The sequence below is a fragment of the Zootoca vivipara genome, chromosome 10 (genome assembly GCF_965207765.1).
Source record: "Zootoca vivipara chromosome 10, rZooViv2.hap1.1, whole genome shotgun sequence".
NCBI classification, from domain to species: Eukaryota; Metazoa; Chordata; class Lepidosauria; order Squamata; family Lacertidae; genus Zootoca; species Zootoca vivipara.
In genome coordinates this window covers 20,010,876-20,033,482 of record NC_142593.1, presented here as the reverse complement: position 1 = coordinate 20,033,482, position 22,607 = coordinate 20,010,876, and the positions used below count along the sequence as shown (strand labels likewise).

General features: G+C 40.7%; 1 protein-coding gene across 1 annotated transcript in view; it reads right to left on the bottom strand.

The window, feature by feature from the left end:
- The window catches only part of MCC (MCC regulator of Wnt signaling pathway), a 203,847-nt gene that overhangs the window by 161,966 nt on the left and 19,274 nt on the right, over positions 1-22,607 (bottom strand). Inside the window, exons 2-3 of the mRNA XM_035099855.3 lie at positions 20,492-20,739; positions 8,424-8,635 (exon numbers count right to left, since the gene is read on the bottom strand). Coding sequence (XP_034955746.2) covers positions 8,424-8,635; positions 20,492-20,739 — 460 coding nt within the window. The remainder of the gene's footprint in view (positions 1-8,423; positions 8,636-20,491; positions 20,740-22,607) is intronic.

Below are 22,607 nucleotides of genomic sequence, written 5' to 3'. Positions count from 1 at the left end.
ACAGGAAAGCTATAAGAATATATTGAATAAAACATTTATGACACATTAGAACACTAAAACACATGAAGCATGCAAAGGCCGCTTTACTATAGGCTGGTTTCTGGGAGATGCCCTGGGATAAACTGGGTATTATGAAACACGCAGCAAAAATGATTTCATGTACACTGAACGATCATACATCAACAACCAGTGTCCGTCATTCTTTCTAGTGATGGACACTTTAAAAAAAGAAGAAGAAGAAGACATGTAAAAGAGTCATTCCACTTTGAGGTTTTTACAATCAAGCAGTATACTGTATAAATATTTTGAAATAAAACACTTAAAACAGAATTTTTCAGGCAACTTTCTTGTTTTGTGTGTAAAATATGTATATTAGGCAATTCTGTGTTGGACAAACTTGTGTAATTTTTTGCAGCATTTAAACCCATTGATTTTGTATAAATACGCCCCATCACCACCACACCAATTTTCCTTTAATAAGCAGGCTCCCCTTTTTTTTCTTTTAAGACAACCAGCTTCCGACCTACTATTGCATTTCAGTCTTTACAGAACTAGTGGAGTATTTTTCACTAAACACTCTTTTTGAAAATTTACACTGTTAAAGGCATTTTGAATGCAGAGGCACAAACAATTAAGAACCAAGTCTTCAAATGCATTTCAGGCTTGGCATTAGATTTTTATGTAAATGATCCATGCAAACTCCAGTACGATGGACAATGCAAAGACCAGAGAAAATTAGATCCTGGCACAAGCACACACAGCCTGCTTACTAATTATTCCTTTATAAAAGCACTGTCTGTGGACTGTTCAATTTTTATTCCCCCCCCCCCCCAGAGTAAAAGAATCCCAATTGGTCTTTCACAGGAAATTCAAGGGAAGCAAATTCAAATCAGATGTCAAGCAATATGCCCCCCCCCCCCCCGCCAGTGATGAAACAGTCCATTAAGCAAGATTCCAGAAATAAGTCACATGCCATTTTAAAGGAAACACTGTATTAAATCATACACAAGAAGAGACTGGTGGACTGAACAGGCTGTATATTTTTGTATACAAGAAATATGTTTGTATGGAAAACAAAAACAAGTGCTTTTTGTACATGTAGAAGAGTCAAAAAGATAAATACTTATATCACCAAGATATTCATGCTTCTCACAACTCTAAGTCATATGAAGTTTTGAAGGCACTTTTTTTTTAGAAGGAGACTGTAACTAGAGATTTATAATATCATTTTATTTACAAATATATAAGCTGAACAAGGGTAAGATGGGAGCAGGGAAGACAACGACCTAGATGTGCTCATAATTCACTTCTTCAAAGCAAAAGGCAGCAGACTTCTGCACATTTCTTACCTATTTCTTATCAAGGAGAACACAAATCCCACCTTGAGTAATAGGTGACCTTCAGTTTCCAGTAGACAGGAATAGCTATGCCTAAAAATACTGTGCAAATTGGTTGTAAATTTTGTTTTAAAATTTTGAGAGAGGGATTCTATTTTCATTATTTTGTGAGCTGACCAGTATTAAAGGATAGGATAATAAACGTATTAAATTGCATAAATATATAATCCTATGCATGATTATTCAGGATAAAGTTGCATTGAGATCAGAAAGTCACAGCCTTAATAGCAGCAACAGGATGAGAAATCCCAGTCCAGTGGTCAGCAGCCACCACAGAGCTTAAAGCTTCCTGACAAATGAGCTGCTACTCATCTCAGCTAAGGCCACAGCTCTATGTATGGGTGAAGCAAAATGCGTAAGCAAAACTTCTCCTTTCATTCAATGTATAGAAGTTCCTGCACACACGAGGTCTAGAGCACTGCAACAGAGCAAGACAAATACCTTCATAGGAAGAGCCCTGCAGCATTTTAAAATGTTAATGGTGCAAATAAAGTCGAACTATATGTTCCAAAATATTGGCACTGCGGTACTGATGATATTCTAGCTCCCATCTCCTCCCAACAGAGCAAGTGTACTACAACTTAATAAGTTATGGTTGCTTTCTGAAGAACATCCATAACGGAGCATGTTCCTTAGATAACAACAACAACAACAACAACAACTTATTTATACCCCACCCATCTGGCTGGGTTTCCCACTCTGGGCAGCTTCCAACAGAAAAATGAGGAGGGAAAAATTATTAAACATTAAAAGCCTCCCTAAACAGGGCTGCCTTCAGATGTCCTCGAAAGATCTGGTAGTTGTTTTTCTCTTTGACATCTGGTGGGAGGGCGTTCCACAGGGCGGGCGCCACCACCGAGAAGGCCCTCTGCTCTGGTTCCCTGCAACTTGGCTTCTCGCAATGAGGGAACCACCAGAAGGCCCTCGGTACTAGACCTCAGTGTCCGGGCAGAATGATGGGGGTGGAGACGCTCCTTCAGGTATACTGGGCTTTACAGGTCAGCACCAACACTTTGAACTGTACTCGGAAACGTACTGGGAGCCAATGTAGATCATTCAAGACCAGTGTTATATGGTCTTAGCAGCCGCTCCCAGTCACTAGTCTAGCTGCCGCATTCTGGATTAGTTGTAGTTCCCGGGTCACCTTCAAAGGTAGCCCCACATAGAGCGTACTGCAGTAGACCAAGCGGGAGATAACTAGAGTATGAACCACTCTGGCGAGACAGTCTGCAGGCAGGTAGGGTCTCAGCCTGCGTACCAGATGGAGCTGATAGAGAGCTGCCTAGGACACAGAATTGACCTGCGCCTCCATGGACAGCTGTGAGTCCAGAATGACTCCCAGGCTGCGCACCTGTTTCTTCAGGGGCACAGTTACCCCATTCAGGACCAGGGAGTCCTCCACACCTGCCCACCTCCTGTCCCCCACAAATAGTACTTCTGTCTTTTCAGGATTCAACCTCAATCTGTTAGCCGCCATCCATCCTCCAACCGCCTCCAGGCACCCACACAGGACCTTCACCGCCTTCACTAGTTCTGATTTGAAAGAGATCCATTTGTTTGCCCCTCAACTAATGGCTGACACCTGCTGGTGCCAGTTTTTAGTTCTGAAATTTAAACAACGCCATTTGGAAATAGGAGAGTGAAATAACTGATGACTAGAGAAATATTAGGCCACGTGCTGGACATAAAATAAAATTCCATATTTGTATGTTTTAAAAGATTATTAAAACCCAGCAATACCTGCATTTGCTGGGCATTTAACATGCCAACTGTTACTTTGTGGTGATTTCAATTACTTGCTGCAGGTACAAACTATGTTTCTTGATTCTTTACACTAGAAGGAATTAACAAGATAACATAGGAAAAAGCTTAACTGTCTAAGAATGCCCCCTGCCAGCCACTCAGAGAAATACACTGATTGGATGTTTACCTAAACAGAATGGGAAATGAAAATGAACTATAATCGAGCCAAAAAATAAAAGCACTAGAGGATTAAAAGTACATACCCTCCAATATTTATCGAATGAAAAGAGAGACGTCCCATTCCATAATGATAATTTTACTATTTCTTCTTCTTCTTCTTTGGCGATCACTCGTAGCCAAGTAAGATTGTCTTCCATTAACACAGTTTTAACAATGAGTCCGTAAGTGACTATGGGGGCCAATTCTGGATCCACTTGTCCTTCCACAGTGGGGACATTGCATAGCTGCCAAGTTATCCCTTTTTAAAGGGATTTTCCCTTATGCTGAATAGGCTTCCTCGCGAGAAAAGGGAAAACTTGGCAGCTATGGACATTGGTTTCCAGGCGGGAGTTGATCACGGTGTGGATTTGCCAAGTGTGCCTTCCTCTTAGCATGTTTCTCCCTTGCTTCCTGAGTTTGAGTGTCTTCAAAGCCCATGACACCTTTGGTAAAGGCTGTTCTCCAACTGGAGCGCTCACAGGCCAGTGTTTCCCAGTTGTCCGTGTTCATACTACAATTTTTTAGATTTGCCTTGATACCCCCCCCCCATCTTACTGGGTTTCCCCAAACACTCTGAGCAGTTTCCAACACATATAAAAATGTAATAAAACATTAAACATTTAAAAAACTTCCCTATTCAGGATTGCCTTCAGACGGTTCGGGGGTCAGATAACTCCATACCCTCCAACATCCTAAGGAAATAGGCACATCCTAAGGAAAAGCGGGACATTCTGGGATCAAATCAGAAACCAGGACGGCTTCTCGAAATCAGGAAAATAGGGACTCTTGGAAGGTCTGAAAGTAATTCAAAGGAGCAGAATGACTTAAACCTGTAAAAATATTTTGATTGCAATCACGAAACACTTTTTATTGCAATATTGTAATAATACACACTGGACAAGAAGTTTTTGATCTATCCGATTTCCATCCTATTCAAGGAGATCAGGGAACCACACATTAAATCATTTCATGTAGTCTTGCAAAAATCTTGAAAGGTAGGCAATGGTATGAGATGTGACTGGTACAAAGTCAGCATTTATGACTAATTAGGGATTCAAACTCAGGTCTCACTGATTCAAGCTTGCCAGATTTCACTCACGCACAAACACACACACACATAGCTGTCTTATCACATACAGGTACTCACCATGTGAAGGCAGGCAAGCTAGTAAAACATTGTGGGGCCTGGTAAGGTTTGTCTTGTTGCTAGTTACATATAAGCAATATCTGATCCACATCTACAGTGTTTGGATTTCCGTTCAGGGCACTACATATGCCTTAAATAGACAAATGGTAACCCATTATTTCAGTGTGAGGAGACCATTAATGTTCTTTTGGGCAGCCATCCAAAATCAATTTGCATTGCAGCTTGAAATAAATTTAACCCGCAGTGATAAGTCTTGATTTCTGTTTTTAGTGCGGATAAAAGCTACTTGTACAAACTGAAGTAATCAATCACAATCCAATCCAAGTTAGACCGGTTATAAATAGTAGGCATTCTGAGTTTCAATGTGACAAAGAGAAAACACAGTTAACTGTAAAAGAGGCCCACCCTGGCACCACTGAATACTGTACTGTATAGGAATTTGCAGGCAAGATGAACTTCCATTTCTCAATAGTGTTGGGATGGCGGCAGTCTGAGAATAAAGATGGGAAGGGCACTCCTAGAAAAGCTATCTTTGCTCGGGGTTAACTACTATCTGCAAAAACAGATTCCCAAATGACAACGTAGGAAGAGAAAACATGGTTCTTGTAGACTTGTTTCCAAGCCTAATTTTGCTTATTTTGTTCTTAAAGGTACTTCACAGCTTTAGTGTCACCTTCCCCCAGACACCATCTCTGGGTGACCCCCACCCCCCACCCCAATGGTGCTGGTGTATGGCTACTAAGTATTTTTTATCATTATGTGAGAACGTTGTTCCAGGAGTTTTAATTCTGTTTTTAGCCTGTTAATCCATTTTAGCCCTCTTTTAATTCTGAGTTCCATGCTACATTGCTGCATCATATTTCATTATTATTTAGTTGCTGTATTTTAAAGCTTGTTTAACATCAAGAACTTTTAGTTTCAGAAGAGATGTGTAAACACCGACAAACAAACAAAAATGCGACTCTCCAAATGTTGTTCGACTACAGCTCCCATTAAAGACACTTGTGGCTTGGATTATAAAATTTAAGGAGATCTAGTCAGATCACTGAACCTCAGTAGCTATGCTAGCATGTGAAGGAGGATTGGAAACTAAAGTCTTGGGGGCCAATGAGGTGTGAATTCTGCCTGCTGATGCAGAAATCAAACTGGAAGGAGAGGGATATATGTGCCCCGCTCTCCAAGCTAATTCTGTATTGGAAGGTGTCGTGTGGCCAGTGGATACGTGGTTCTGGGAATGAATGGCATATTCATGGTCCAAACTGCACAAAAGGCTCCCCACTTCAGACCTTTGCCCCTCAAAAGATGGCATGTTGGAGTCTGCACCCCTAGCGACATGTAGCAGACCTTTGCCTCTCCAACTCCTAGCAGCATCTAGTTTTGTTTGTTTCTTTACATAAAGGGAAACTTCATTTCAAAGGCAGGTCCACCCATGCTTCCTCTCACACACACATCTCTCTCTCACACATACATGCGTGTTGTTTTATATATATATTCACCCCTCCTCCCTTACAAAAAACTCACATGAGTGAGCGTCTGCGTTCTCTTGCACGTAAAGCACACACTCTAGCGTCCGTAAGAAGTCATACAGAAAAATGGACACACAACCTCGGTCTCATTGGCAAGCACATTTATTTATTTGAAACATTTCTTATCCGCTCTTCGCTGCACATGCAATTCCATGGGCTCTTACCCTTTAAAACAAATTGAGATACATCCTACAAGTACTATGAACAAGGCAGGTACTTACTAGCAGCCAACTAAAATAAACACCGGCAATAGCGCTATAGTCCATCAAAAGTCTGGAAAAATTTGCACGCAGGCACTCTTGTTTCTCATTCATACTATCAAATGCAGCACACTTTCTTGTGGGACTTTTTGCGGCTTCGCCCACCTGTATGTGTACATACACACGTTCTTGTTCACCTGGCCTCTCTTCATCCAGCAGATGTATGCCAACACTCTCTTGCTGTCACACTCTTACGCAGCTACAAGCATGCGTGCATGCACTCACAAACACACCCTCAGGCACCTTCTCACTCACATATGCACATACCCATGGTAACTTTCTTTTCTGTCACACCTTCAGGCGCATACTTTCATGTGCATTCTCTCTCTCTTACATCTGCACAAACTCTCTTGCTCAGTCACATGTTCTCAACGTTGAATACATATGGAATTAGACACTCTTACTTTGCAGATTTTTACTCATGCAGGACTGTTGTGTATTCCACCTCTCTCTTGTTGTCTGTGTGCACATCCTGACTCTTTCCTATATGCACTCCTGAATTCATGCATTTGGCCACCCCTTCTCCTTCCCTCTGTCCAGCACACATAAAAACTCTCACAGATCCTCCTGCTCTATCACATTGCAAATTCCTTTTGAGAAAGTTACCAATGAGCACAATCTAGCTGAGCCTCATTTAGACAATGGAATGGGACCTAGTCATGACTAATGGACACTCCTGTACTAAAAGCTCCTTATGTAAAAAACAAACAAACAGTAAAATATCATCATCATCATCAATATGCCACCCATGTGACTGGGTTGCCCCAGCCACTCTGGGCGGCTCCCAAGTAATGCAACTAACAAAAAATTAAACATGCATGAATCAATAGCAGCAAAGCAAATGAGAATGTTTAAGGTATTAGGACTTGAGGAAGACAGGGAAAAGATGGGTGCATCCTACAAAAATTGTGGAAAAACATGTGCTGTAAATAAACCAAACACAAATCCAAATGTTAGAGAGATCATAATATATATCAGACTAGCACAGAGAAGGTGGAGAGGAGTAGGTGTAAATCAGGAGTGGCTAACATGTTGTAGGGTTCCCAGCTTCAGCTAGCATATCAAGTGGTCATGAATGTTGGGTGGTATAGCTCAGCAATGTCTTAAGCACGGTAGATTAGCCATCCTTGGTGTACATGAAATCATCCCTCTAGGTACTACTAGATTACGGTAACCTATCTCAAAAACCAAGTCTGTAGTCTAAAGCACACTACAGTACTTCCAAATTTCCACAATAAGGCACACCACACCAAGGGATATGGCACCTTCCCCCAGTCCATAGTAGCTAAACAGCAGGTAGGGAGCACAATGGGGTTGGCTTCCTCTCAGCCCATGGAAGGATGGAGCACACCTGAAGTTGTGGCATCAGCAACTCCCTCGCCAAGCCCTGGTCATCTAAAACCAGCTGCGGAAGTTTGGCTTCGCAACAAACCCTCATCAAAAAAGCAGCAGTTACCTTTTTGGCAATGCCTTCATAGTACTACTTAACTCACTTTTTTCCATATACCATTACTTTCCAATCCATTGCCTGGCAAGGAATACATATCCATTCTTTCATTTTTACAGTCTGTACAAACTGAGGAGCAAGATTCCAAAAGCTCGATCTGCTCAGCTGATAGCCACAACAACTCCTCTTAGGCTTTCCTTAAACGGAACTGAGAATGCATATGAGTTTTCTCTGTAGTGAGAGTGTATTGCGTTTGTACCCCAATGAATCTTCAGAATGCAGTTTCAAGAAAACAAAAACAAAAACAATAAATAATAGACTGATTTTTCCTTCTGTACGATTCTGGCATAAAGACTTAACTTGCACATGTGCCAATTTAAATTTCTAAACGGATTTTACATGCTAGTTATTTTAGTACGTAGTCAAATTTGAATAAATCATAGAAACACAACCAAATATGTTATGGAAACAAGATGTTTTCGAATACCAATTCTCAATAACAAAGCAAGCGCTGGGGACTGATTATTTACAAAAATAAAAATTTAATGATGTTCTCTCAGATGAAAACAGCTACCTGGTGTTTTCCTATGGACTATGATTTAAAGTATTAATTACTATCTGAGTTGGGGGGAGGGAAAAACACAAAAAAATCAAGACTTTTCAGTGAACTAAATGTGTACTCACAGTGTTGGCAAGTTCCAGGTAACTTCCTCCAACTGAATTACTAAAATTGGAAGCTTGTGTAAGAAGTCTCTGCATTGCAACTTGTTGATTCATGACATTGCCTCCATAGTCCAAGAACTTCTGCAGAGTTGAACGACTGTGCAAGTCAGGGCTCTGAAGGTCTCTAGCTCCAGAATCATATTCCCAACTTTCTCTAGCTCCCGAGAGGGTACCTGGGTAAAAGGGGAGGAAGGCTAGTTTATTAGAAGGAACTGAACAATTCCACATCTTCTCCACTTTGGTGATCACGGAGGTTGAGAACGTGAAGAAACCTTCATGATAGCACCTTCCTTCCTTCCTTCCTTCCTTCCTTCCTTCCTTCCTTCCTTCCTTTCTCTTCCCAAACCTCACATTTTCCATGGAGTTCTTGGGACAAGGCCCTAGTCCTCGGCCCCTACTGAAATTAAATACATATAAGTAATCTGAATGCATGGTCTTTCCCTGCTTAATTTCACTTCCACCAGCCCAACTCCTGGGCTGAATATGATAATTTAAGTTTCCTTTGCTCTCTTTTTTCAGGGGCTTGTCTTCTTGCTGCTAATTTGTAATGCCCCATGCACATGATTGATAGTCTATTAATAATATTTCCAGTCTATTAATAATAATTCCACCCTTTGGTCACAAAGGCACTCCAGCACCAATGACTCTTCCAAGAAGACCAACACTACACCATATGAATCTTCTACTCTTCAGTCTTTGTGCAACAGATATCGTTACACTTCAGAACAGACCCTTTTGCATATTTTTAATGACCTGCACCAATCACCAGACCAGTGTTGTTGTATTTTTGCCTGCCTGTTCACTTCAGTCTTCTCTCCTTTGTGTGGTCTGACTACAGACTCCAGATGGACTTGAGGAGCCTTATAATGACCCAGTTAATTCCATGCTGGTGGTGTGCATGGAAACAAACTTCTATACAGGCATCCCCCTTTGTTAACTCAGGTCTAGCAGAGGGTCAACAGGGAAGCAAATCACATCCCAAATAAATTACATCAAAATTCCACAAATTTTGATTGAGTGCACTTCCAGATAAGTGATCTCAAGCCGCAGTGAATCTACAACAGGCATCTCCAAACTGCAGCCCTCCAGATGTTTTGGCCTACAACTCCCATGATCCTTAGCTAACAGGACCAGTGGTCGGGGAAGATGGGAATTGTAGTCCAAAACATCTGGAGGGCCGAAGTTTGGGGATGCCTGATCTACAAGGACCCTGAGATCATCTTCTGAGGCCCTTCTTCATGAGAGGTCTGGAGGGTGGCCACACAATAACGGGCCTCCCCTGCTCTCCCCAGGGAGGTTCAGCTAGCACCTTCATTATATACTTTTAGGCGCCAGGCAAAAACCAGGCCATTGACTGATTGACATCTCATGCCCTTTTCAAATGTGTTATGAAAGGGGAGATTATTGAGTTGTCTTTGTTTTTATTACGGTATGTATTTTCTGTTTTTCATACAGTATTGTGATTTTATGTGGTGAATCTCCCTGAGATCCGGGGGTTATAGGTCGGTATACATATTTAAAATAATAAATAAGAATGATACATTTAACGCGGATACCTCTTGTCACCATTCAACACTTCCTCATATTCAGTTCAGAGATTTGAGTACTGGGCCTCAAAACAACTACCCTGTTACCTTAATACTTCTACAGCTAATAGAAGAGAACATATTCTGTTGAACAGTCTGAAAAAAAATGTTCTGCTGAGACAGTGAGTTTATTAGATTAAAATGTAAGGCTAAGTAGGCCGTAAACTCTTGAAGTGACAGCACAGAAACTGTTTTATTGAACAATTCACATTTACTTATGTGCACATATTAATAAAGCTTTACTGACTACACATTCAACATTCTGAGCTCCCAAGCAGAAACAATCACCACCATCACTACTAACAGCATGATGGGCTCAGAAAAAGTATGCAACACCCCAGAAATGCTAAAACTGACCACAGAAATTACAACAGTATATTGAAGTGTTGGTCGCAATTCATATCAAACTAGTAAAATACCTCCCAGTATGCTCCATAGGGAAGAAGGTAATTCTTAACAATCCCATGTGGGGTAACGTCACCCTTTTCTAATTGTTGAAAGGAAAACCATAGAATTGGCAACTCCAGTTTCTCCACTCCCCCAAGAGAATATTGCCCATCCATCCTCATTTTTAACTTTTTCATGATGTTCCGCAGTGGATAGCTCAGTTGGTTAGAGCGCATGGTGCTGATAACGCCAAGATTGCAGGTTCAATCCCCATATGGGACAGCTGATTTTCCTGCATTGCAGGAGGTTGGGCTAGAAGATGATCCTCAAGGTCCCTTCCAACTCTACAATTATCTTAATTCTATTTCCTGGTTATCTGCCAGCACCCTTCACTCCTACGCCACAACTTCCATCTACCCTGAATGTCAGCCTCCCTCACAGCAGCTTCCTTCCCGACACAAGTAACAGCTGGATTGAGATGGGGAGACAAAACTGTGAAAGGAGGAGTTCCCAGTCCTAACTCTACCCAGAAATGTGATTTTCTTTTCTTTTATATATATAAAAAATCACATAAAACCAAGTTATGATAAACCTCCTTTACACATAAGTTAAGAAACTTCCTTTACAATAAACCACTAAGAAAAAATGATCTTATAATCCTTGAGGGGCGGAGCTTCAAAAAACAAAATAGTATAGGTAGCTTTACCTTCCATTTTACAGGGAAGATTGAAATACGGACTTGAATATCTTACAAACCTAATGAAGCCATACCATCTCTTAGTAACCTTAAGCATACCCATGATATGTTTTGCTGGAACACAGGAGTGTGTGTGACTGACCTAGCGGAACAGTTTTATGTTTTTTTTACACCGTCATGTCTGCATCACAATTTCAGTTAAATTGATGAAATTTGCTCAAAATGATAAAGTGTGAAAGGAAACCAAATAGTGAAGTGCCAATTAGTAGCAATTGTGCAGCTTTTTATAAAAATAAAATAAAAAATGAGCATTTTGGTTCATACCATATCAATGAAGTCTGTTTTCAGTCTTCCTAAGACTCATTTTTTTAAAAAAACAAAAAAACAAAGACCATTTTAAGATGCTGGACATAGGGCAGGATAAAGTTATTTCCAAAACAATCTAGACACAAGTCTATAAAAAATGCCTTTTCCTGCAATAAAAATACATACATCAGCTTGAGGAAACACTATTTATAAGCATCTGTTTTCTCCACTACTTCGATCCTCTGGCATCAAACACATTTCCCCCTTATGGTTTTTCTTTTTAACTGAAATCAATAGCAGGTGATCTTCAGCTGTAATGGACAATTGATCACAAGGAGATGAGTGTGTTTATCACATTCTAACATTATACTGAGTGCCAGAAGCAGCAACTTGGACTTCTGATGACTGTTAGGCCATTTTGCATAGCTACACACTAGATGTAAATGATTTTTCAAGTACTTTAACACCTTTGTGAGACAAGAGTGCCTTTAAGATGTTCTCAGGTGCCAGTATTTTAGTTTTTGATTTGAGACAAAAAAAATTAAAAGACCTGGTGCCCAGACTAATCAGGCTCATATTTTCAATTGGTCAAACCATTTTCTAAAAATAAAATATAAATTAAACCAAATAGGTTAACTGGATAAAACAGACCAGTTATAAATTTGTATGATGTCGAGATGAACAAGAGCATGGGAAAAGCTAATTCGTTTATTTAGACTAATGGTACAGCTACAGAAATGAAGAACATACTTCTTGGTAAACTACAAAGAAAGAGGAAGATAGAAATCAATAGCAGAAAACCACAAAGGGTAGCTTCAAGCACACAAAACCAAATCCTATTTCATGCCAAGCCCAATCATTCTTCTTGGGATAAATTCATAACATTTTGTGAACTACAAGCAGGCCATAGCACAAAGACTGTTATTTCTTTACAAATTCTTTACTAAATATCATGTGATTCTTTTGTGCTTGATTATGATGTCCTCCTTTCGAAGCACCCTATCGAAAACTTACTACAGGCATCCCCAAACTGCAACCCTCCAGATGTTTTGGCCTACAACTCCCATGATCCCTAGCTAACAGGACCAGTGGTTAGGGATGATGGGAATTGTAGTCCAAAACATCTGGAGGGCTGAAGTTTGGGGATGCCTAACTTACTAGCTTCAGGGTAAGTGAACACAAAAACAAGAAGGTTCAATATTGTTCTATGTTCCATAAAGTCAAGAATGCCCTACTGTAAAAATGGCAGCATCTCACAGCGAAGGTAGCAGAAAGAGGTCCTTGTTCTACACACATGGATTACCAGAGCCAGCTCTCTACACAAAAGAGTTGTGACATAACCTGGCTTATGCATAAATAGGGTTGTTTTTTTCAGCTGGAACTCACTGGAACTCTGTTCTAGCACCTCTCAGGTGGGTGCCACTGGCATTATAAGAGAACAAGGGAGGCGTTCATGGGGTTCCGGCACCGATTTTGCTAGAAAAATACCACTGTCTATAACTACAAGTACACTTGGGAAATAACTGGGTTTTGGTTACTATGTGCACGTTAAAATTTACTAAATATTTAGTAACCATTTTATCTATCCTGGGGGCTCACAGAATAATCTTATTTAGCTGTTCAATCTTTAATACTCATTAAGTTCACTGCATAGCCTTGGGCAAATTGCTTTTTCCCAATCCCACTGGAAAGCTTGCTTCAAAGGCAAAAATGTGTTAACTTCAGAATGACACGAACCCTCAGAGGCCTGTAGGGTCCTGTTTGTAAAATATTTTAAGGATAAAATATCCTGTATTTATAGCTACTTTGATTTGGAGACTATTTTTTTGCCAATCTTGTTGAAAGCACCGTCGTATTTAGGTGGCTGAATGAGTTGTTGATGCCCAAGGGTATTGTAAAGGCATATGGAGGGATAAAACCTACCTCCTCTATGCTCAACTTTCCTTTCAAAAGCTTATGCTAACGTACCAGTTACAGTCTCCTGAATAAAGACAGTCTAGGCGCAGTTATTCCTGCACCGATAGCATCTCATTTCAAGTACTACAATTCAAAGTACATGGTGTTGCTTGCTGGAGAAATGCAATTAGTGCAGGGCACATCGGTAAGTTGATTAATTGGAATAAGACAAATGGAACACATCTCTTCAGTTCACAAAAAGTTGTGCTGCCTTCCCATCTGTTCCTATGCACAATTCAAAGTGCATATATTGACCCTAAGTCATTAAGGACCAGTTTTCCTTGCATGAAACCACCTGGGTGTTAAGAATGGTCTCTAATGCTCTGTTCTGGGTCACTCTGACTTCCAAAGGAAGCTGGATTGTGACAGGAAACAAGACTTTTTCAATGATGCCCTCCATTATCATCTCTGCATTTCCTCTACAGGGAATCTGGCACTCCCATTATTTTGTAATCAGTGCCTGGTGAACAGCTTTTATTTCGGTTTCTTTCTTCTTTTTGGTATTTAAGAAGGTAACTCTGCTTTTAGGCTGGTATTTTATTTTAAGCTACCTTGCTATGATTGGTCAAAACAATAAGGTCACAGTGAAATCATTATTAAGCAAATTTCACTGTGACCGTATTGTTTTGACCTGTGAACTACTCTGAAAGCATTTTAAGCGAGCATACATGCTCCTTAAACCACCTGAAAAGGGAAGTTAGGATGCAGACATAAGAAAACTATTTTCCAGAAACCAGTAATTGTTTTATGTTTTACCATAAAATAAATGTAACGGAATCATCATTCTATAGCCTTGTTCTGTAAGATTTCCAGCTGCATCTTCTATGAGAAAAATGATATGTATAATCCCCACTTAATCACAACAATATCTGAACAATCAGATGGTATCTGATGAAGTGTGCAGGCACACGAAAGCTCATACCAAAATAAAAACTTAGTTGGTCTTTAAGGTGCTACTGAAGGAATTTTTTTTATTTTGAACAATCAGAGAACAGCTGCAGCACACTGAGCCAAGACAGGAGTTAAATGCAAAAAAATTGTATTAACTCCATGCATAATGGCGACTTCTTCTCATATAATGCTTATACTGTAGTTCTCAACTATACACCAGTAAAATCCAATGTATGTCAGAGCACTGCTAAAAAAGAAAAGTATGCACTGTGCTGTTAGACTTTATTTGAGATACTCATATAAAGAATAGGCTTAACACATGATTGAATTGCTAAAGAAAACCATGAATCACAAATCAGAAGAATTCAGAGAATTTCAGTTCCACTGAAATCATTGGAACTTGAACATTAAACTGTACATATTGGAAAAAATGGAGGGTGGAACTTTGCCCCAAAGTACAGGCAATGACCCTGTGGCAAGCATGAACCTCCATGGCCCTACCATTGGCCTCAACGTACATGGGGCAGGGACATGGAGACAGTGTGATGGAAATAATAATCACAGTGTGGGAAAGACCCTGAACAGGAGTCCTAGTGGACATTGAAAAGGCCAGGACCTTCAGTCCTTGCAACTGCTTCATCGGGGCAAGACCTGGAAAAGGTTGCAGAGTGTAACACTAGGTCTGAGCTGTGGTTTATTTCCTTGAATAAGGAGTTAACTTCATTGGCCTTAGATGACTTGTTTTATTTTGCTGACCTAAGCCTGGCTCCAACCCCGACAATGGATGAGTGGTGTTTTATTCTGGGCAGACAAGGCATTTAGCAACAGCACCACCAGCCCAAAGGGTTGGCTGCCCCGTATCCCCAGATTCTGAAATGCAGTGGGTGAAGCAGAAAGAGCAAGGGTTCTATGGACTCCTCCTCACCAATGGAGACCAGTCCCACTCCCATCCCGCCCTTGACCCTGGCCCCAACACAAAACATCTTTGACCCACCTCAAAGACATAGAAATGCAGCAGAGGACGTTGTCTGGGGGAACATCCACAAGGAGACATTTAGAAAAACAAAAGCCAGATGTGACTCACAAAAATTCCACACTCCCTCCTGCCTCGCACCCACATCTAGACCACATCCAGTCTCTCACCTCCAGAGGAGATAAACATTGCACACAAAGCCTACAAAACAATAAAAGGAGCCCTTGCCTTAACCCAAAGACCGCAGTGCAGGTGAGCTGGTTTGGGGAGAGAACACTGAACAGCTGCAACCACTCAGGCTGATAGGCTACAGGCTGGGGGGGGGGCAGTCCTGATGAAAATACCTCCCAGAAACAAGAGCAGCTGCTTTTGCAAGGTGTGTAAGGGGCTTGGTCAGCGTTTCCCGAACCTGGGTTGCCAGCTGCTAGGGATGATAGGAACTATAGTCCAAAAATAGTTGGAGATCCAAATTTGGGAAACACTGGGCTTGGTGTTAACAAATATCAGTACCTCTCCTGCTCTTCCAGCCAGCTGCCTCTCCCCTACTTACTTCTGCTTCTGTATGAGGAATTATAAGGGCAGAAATCCAATTTCCCGCTCCAAATTAAAAAAATACTTCAGGTGAAAGGAAGTATTTCAAAGCAAGAGCACTGGCAATTCTATAGGTAACTTTTGCATACAGAAAAGTTGCTCTCTGGGGCAATAAATATGATGGATTTACAAACCTGAAGCCTACAAAATGAGATGTCCCCTTTTTCCTCCAACCCACCCATTATTAATGACCAGTTCACAACTTTTATAGAGAACAAATGCTATGATTCTTCCTTTTATGCAATTACTGCAGGGGTGGCCAACTCCCAAGAGACTGCGATCTACTCACAGCATTAAAAACTGGCAGTGATCTACCCCCTTTTGGGGGGTTCAGGTCAAAGTTGTTTAGCTTTCTTTAGGGAGGGGGAAAGCCCCATTTTGGGGAAGTGCATGGCAAAAATGTTGAGTTTTTTAAAGGGGAGACAAAGTTGTAGAGCTTCTTTGGGGGGAGCCAGTGATCTACCACAGAGGTTCAGTGATCTACTGGTAGATCACGATCTACCTGTTGAACGTGCCTGAATTATAGGATGCATAAGACAATAAAAATGCATAATAATTTATTATGCAAGCCTTGAAAGATCAGAACAACAATATAAATGTCCCAATTTTATCAGATTCTACTTAACGAAAAACATTCTATTATAAAGAAGTCGAATTTATTTCAACATTGCCCCCCCCCCACTCAAAAATCCATGTCATTTCGTTCCCAAGTGCTAATTTTGAGATTTCTCCTCTTAGGGTCCCCCCGCAACAGATTTTATATGTTTTTGCATACCTCAGTGTCCCCCTTAGTCTACAGATATTTCCCTCTTCTGCATGACTGCTGTGTTTTTAGCTACATAATGGCGGGCTCTTCCCCCTGAAGTTCAGAAAACGAAAATAAAGTGATTGCCAGCAAAGCTACAGTATGGCATATCTATTTCGGAGGGGACTCACAACAAATTATTTGCTTTCTATTTAATTAAGACTGACCTACACCATTACTCACACACAAGACAATTTAATGAAAACTGCACGTATCAGCTGCAGAGGACACAGAAAATGGAATGCATAGTTCTTACAATAGGTCATTTATCTTGACATTATGCTAATGGGAGTAAAACCTTGGAGCAAAACACAGTTAACATGTTTACCACAAAGTTCTTCATGTTAGATTGTTCTGTGTAAACATGACTGCCACTTTTCCCTACCAATGCTCTTCTGCAAGTAAAATAGTTCTTTGGAAAGTCATGTTGTCTTAATCTATTAACAGACAGGAGTGCCCGATGCTATGCATGTTTACTCTCAAGCAAACACTGCTCACTTCAAGGAAGCTTATTCCCAACCAGGGTTGTATCCAATATTAGTCCTGCACAGAGCAGATCTACTGAAATGACTAACTTAGGACCTTCAATTTCAGTGGGTCTACTCAGAGGAAAGCTTAGTTGGCGATGTTAGCCATCTGAGGATAATACATCTACTTGCTAACATTAATTTACGCCCAGCATGGTGTGCAACAACACCTAGTGATGGCATTTAAAACATACATAATAGAAATACAAATTCAGTGCCAATTCACATAAAAAGTCAATCTACCACAAGCCTTAAAATCAATTTGCATGTTTGTTCTGTATATTCTTTTTATCACTTGGCTCCACTAAAAAGAGGTATTACTCACCGACAAACACTTATTCTGGAGAGTGCTGTTCATAGTAATAAGAGCCGTAATCTTATATCATCAGAAGACCAACATGAAAACTAAATGCCCATGAAATTTTACAGCCAAACTCTAAAGCAGAAAAGCATATTTCGGAGGAAAAGAGGGCGTAGAGTCCTGAGCTACAACATCATTGTTGTTGTTGTTGCTGCTGCTGCTGCTGTTGTCTGACTGAGTTGCCCCAGCCACTCTGGGCGGCTCCCAACAGACTGAGTTGCCCCAGCCACTCTGGGCGGCTCCCAACAGAATATTAAAAACACAATAAAACATCAAACATTAAAAACTTCCCTATACTGACTGCCTTCTAAAAGTGAGATAGTTGTTTATTTCCTTAAACATCTGATGGGAGGGCATTCCATAAGGAGGGTGCCACTACTGAGAAGGCCCTCTGCCTGGTTACCTATAACTTCACTTCTTGCATTGAGGGATCAGTATATACTCTGGCAAATCACATTTCCAATCTAGTCAAAATTAGGTACTTTTAACATTTGGCTCAATTCTATTGGACAAACATTAGCAATATGCTAACTCTCTACAAGCAGAACTGTAGAGAGTTCTGTCATGGGACATCAACACATTGGGTACTTTCAATGGCCTGCGTTCTATACCTGCGTTCTATACCATTCTAAAAGCTCAAAAACAACCACATTTGCACAATCACGTCTCTCCCAGCCCACCAACCTGTGCAAAAGATTTTCAGGACTGTTTTGTCTTCTTTTTTTCAGTAGGTGGCACCCTAATGCTATCTTGTCAGTTAACCCTCTGGTGAAAAGAGCTGTGTAGTTCACCAACGAACAGCAGCAAAGTCAGTGTCGATCTCATACATGATGAAACATAATTCTAGAGAACTAAGTCACAGTTTCTCTGGAATTTTTCAACTTAAGTCGCCAGGCTTAGGCACACACCTCAGAAAAAGGGCAGTAGCTAGACACAGTTCAAGCTGTAAACAGCTATCACTGCAACTGCATCCCTCAACATAAACATTAAACAAAGACTTGCACGAAAGCAAAATTTTATTTCAAAGTAACTTTTGCTCACATTCTTGATACAAAATTATCACTCATAAACAATTGCCAAATGAAGTGTATACATTAGTTTATAAACCTCTAGATAAGATTACTGCAACCCATTAAAAGTGGGGAGGCCTCCAAATAAACTTCAGTTTGGTTTGGAAACTTAATCTTGTGCAGCATTCAGTGGCCAGGAGAAACTTTTTCAAGCTCTAATAAGTTGTAAGGATGGCACCTATCCTTAAAGAGAAGTTTGGCTAATTTGCTATGTAGGATCTTAGAGGGCAAAACATTAAAATGTGCCAACAAAACTGTTACTCTGTACTTAGGTAACTACAGAAAAATGTAGATGTGATATGAATTTGTTATAGGCAGACTAAGACAGGCCCAGACTGTGCTGCACATGGTCCATTAGCTGATGCATGTAGTTTTTTTTCAAATCTGTATCTTTTATTCTCTAAACCACAGGTTTGCGCTAGGTACAAAGACCACAGATAAAAAGAAGGCGAACCAGCAACAGAAACTTTCCCCATTAACTCTCCTTCCCACATAGATACAAAAGAATTGAGCAATACCTGATACAACAGAGAAATAGGAGGGACAGGGAAGCAGATTCAGAGTGAGTGAAGTATACCCATTCCAAGTTTTTATGAGCTAAGACTTCCATGATTAAGGGTAGTACTAGCAACACATTTAGGCGTACCCAGTATAGGTCCAAGAAAAAAAACACCAAGCTGTTCCTAATGAAAACTTAAGCCCAGAAAACCAGATTGAGGCTCCATACAAATTCTGGTTCACAACTATTGCTGTGTTCACCCATAGGGTGCTGCAACAAATTTACTGCTTTTTGTGAAGAAATATCAAGGCAATGCAATTAATTAGTGTATATTTTTGCTCAACCTGTGCTAATTTGCATTGCACAGTCCAGTTGGTAATGAAAGCTATTCCTGAGATATTTGCAGGAATCAACTTGTTCTAACTTGTGGCTCTCCATGGTCTTGGAACACTTGGCCTTCTTTTTTTTAAAAAAATGTAACTTTTTACTTTGCATAGTTAGATATTCTTTCCTACAGTAATCTGCAAATCAAGTGAGCAATCATCTAAGTTCTAAAAAGGGTTGCAAGAGGATGAGAAGTTATTGAACCCACATTTGTGGGAAGATCAGTCAATAAGTTTAATAAGATGGAAGCAAGGACACATCATTGCCTAATTCCACAGGGGGGAAACACCACATCAGTCTGTGACAATGTACAGTATTATTGCTGATCACATGGTGCATCTATAAAGGCACCAATTTCCTGGTTTTGTGGAACTTCAGTCAAAATGAGATCATGTTAACTCTGGTCCTAAAACTGCAGTTTTTGGGGGTTTTTTGAACACACCAATAAACAACTATTAGGGGCAGAGCTGCCCGAAACAAATGCAGCCTAAGATCCTCTTTCCAAGCTTTCTATTTTCATGCAGAGAAACAAGCTGTTGCTACTTGCCATAACCTAAGCAAGTATCAATGGGGAGATCTTGACGACTTCATATAATTTCCAAAGCACACCTACACAGACGTAGGAAATAAATGTACAGCCATGTTCAGCAAAATGTTTTACACATAGCTGTTTGTAGTGTGTTCCCAATATGTATAGTTTAAAATACATGCACCATTTCCGGAAATGATGTTAAAACAAGCATGCCAGAAAGAAAATTATTTACTCCAATAAACTAGATCAGGCTTCCTCAACCTCGGCCCTCCAGATGTTTTTGGCCTACAACTCCCATAATCCCTAGCTAGCAGGACCAGTGGTCAGGGATGATGGGAATTGTAGTCTCAAAACATCTGAAGGGCCGAGGTTGAGGAAGCCTGAACTAGATGATACCACGATGGTGGCCTTATCTGTGTAATCTTTACTTCTAGACAATGGAGGCATAACGAAGCAACACTTACCCAAACTGTTATTGCTGCTTGTTGGCCAGGAAGCTATTCTATCCCTTAATGTTTTCTTTTTGCAAGAGTCATCTGATTTCAGAGAGAGTTCCACTTCTTCCTTCCTGATTTCTCGCACAAGCTGCATGCGGCATCGTGTGAATTCCTGAAAGGAAATCTTCCCACTTTCATCTGCGCCAAGTTGATGCATGATCTCAGCCACAGAATCCTCCATGTTCAGTTGGCGGCAAACCATCAGCAAGTCATTCCTAGAAATATCAGAGACAGGGGAGAGGGAGAAAGAGAAGACCCACACAATTGTAGTTTAGTGCAAAGACAAGCACCTCTGTATTGGATGGTTAGTAGCCAGTAATTCAAAAGAAGTTTTCAAGTCTGATAAAGTAACTTCATTTCCCCCCCCCCCTCATTTCTGAAAAGGAACTTTGAGATCAGATTTCAGTCACAGAAGTAATGTTTAAACCAGGGCTGTCTCTACCCAGGGGTGCAAGGGGTGTGGGGCACCCGGGCACCGAACTCTGAGGGGCACCAAATGCATACCCTCTCGATTGGCGGCAGTGAAAAGCAATGGAGTGCAAGTCCCCACCTCCCCTCTTCCGTCGTTCTATTACTCTGTAGCATCAAACAAAAGCAGTTTTTTCCCATTGCGACATTGTTACAGGTGAGTGATCACCCTCTCCCCCCCAAAAAAGGTCAACAACTTTGAGTTTGCCTCCCCTAAAAAAAAAGGGATGCCGGGTGGATCTTTGCACCCTGGCGGCGCATATGCTAAAGACGGCCCTGGTTTGAACATATGGTAAACTCCAGTGGTTTCTTGGCAGAGCCACATAAAGCAAACCCTTGAGAAACTACATACCCGTACTTTATATTTTGGCGTTTGTAGGTGCCTTGATCATTGCAACTGAGTGTGACCAAGACTACACAGTGGTTGTGAAACACAGAAACAAAGAAGTAGCAGTAAAACAACCTGATGTAGATTATGCTCTAGGAGGCTTAGTTAATCGAGTATACACTTTCTAGAGTTAACACTAAAGACATTACTTCTGGTAAATGAGCTATCATAGCTGCTAGAGAGGTGTGAAAAGTTGTGTCCCGGTTTGTTTTAGACTCATCTACCCATGTGCTGCTATCTGAAACCAAAGAGGTGCATTGGTTTGCCAGATGTGAAATATATTGGCATTATTTTCAGCCCTATTTTTAAAACCTTGAAATTATTAGCTGAGAGAATGTGTGACTGTTTCTAAATGTTTTCCCCCCTTTTAATTGTATTCTTTTGCAGTTTTGTTGTTTGCTGCCCTGGACTCCTTCGGGGTTAACAGTGGGATAAAAATTTAATGAATTAAATTAAAATAAAATAATGTTCTATTGACACACTTCAAAACTCTAATGCCGATCTGTTCTACAAAAGGATGCCTTAAATATTTGTTTGGCTGGAATCTGATCATACAACAAATCCAAACAGTTGACCTACTATAAATCCTTGTTCTGACTTTTTTAAAGAGCAAAGCTATATCTACTGCAACCAATTCAATGTTTCCACAGGTGAATTGGGCATTTTCCTCTCCATACAATCACTCCCAAACATGAGATGACATTTTACAAATCCTGTGAGCCAACAGATCCATGGGTACAACCTTTGGCCATTTCTATTACCAAATCTGCAAAAAAAGAGTAAAAAATTCCTTCAGTAGCACCTTAAAGACCAACTAAGTTTTTATTTTGGTATGAGCTTTTGTGTGCATGCACACTTCTTCAGATACACTTGAAACACTCTGTTGCTTCGACTCAGACCAACACGGCTACCTACCTGTAACTAAAAAAAAAGAGGTAAGACTGAAAGCTGAAAACAACCCACACCAATACATGCAGATAAAACCAAGTCAGGTGTGGACGTTCCACCCCCCAAAAAAATTCAGGCAATGGTAGCTTGGGTGGTGGGCTCTCTCTGTGGTAGCCTTTAAGTTGTGCAACTCCCTTTCTGCAGAGGTGTACCTAACACCTTTACAGAAATGTGCTTTATATACAGTCAGACTAGTGATCCATCTCAGTATTGTCTGCACTGACTGCCAGTGGCTCTCCAAGATTTCAGAGAGGTTTCTCTTCCAGTCCTACCTGGTGC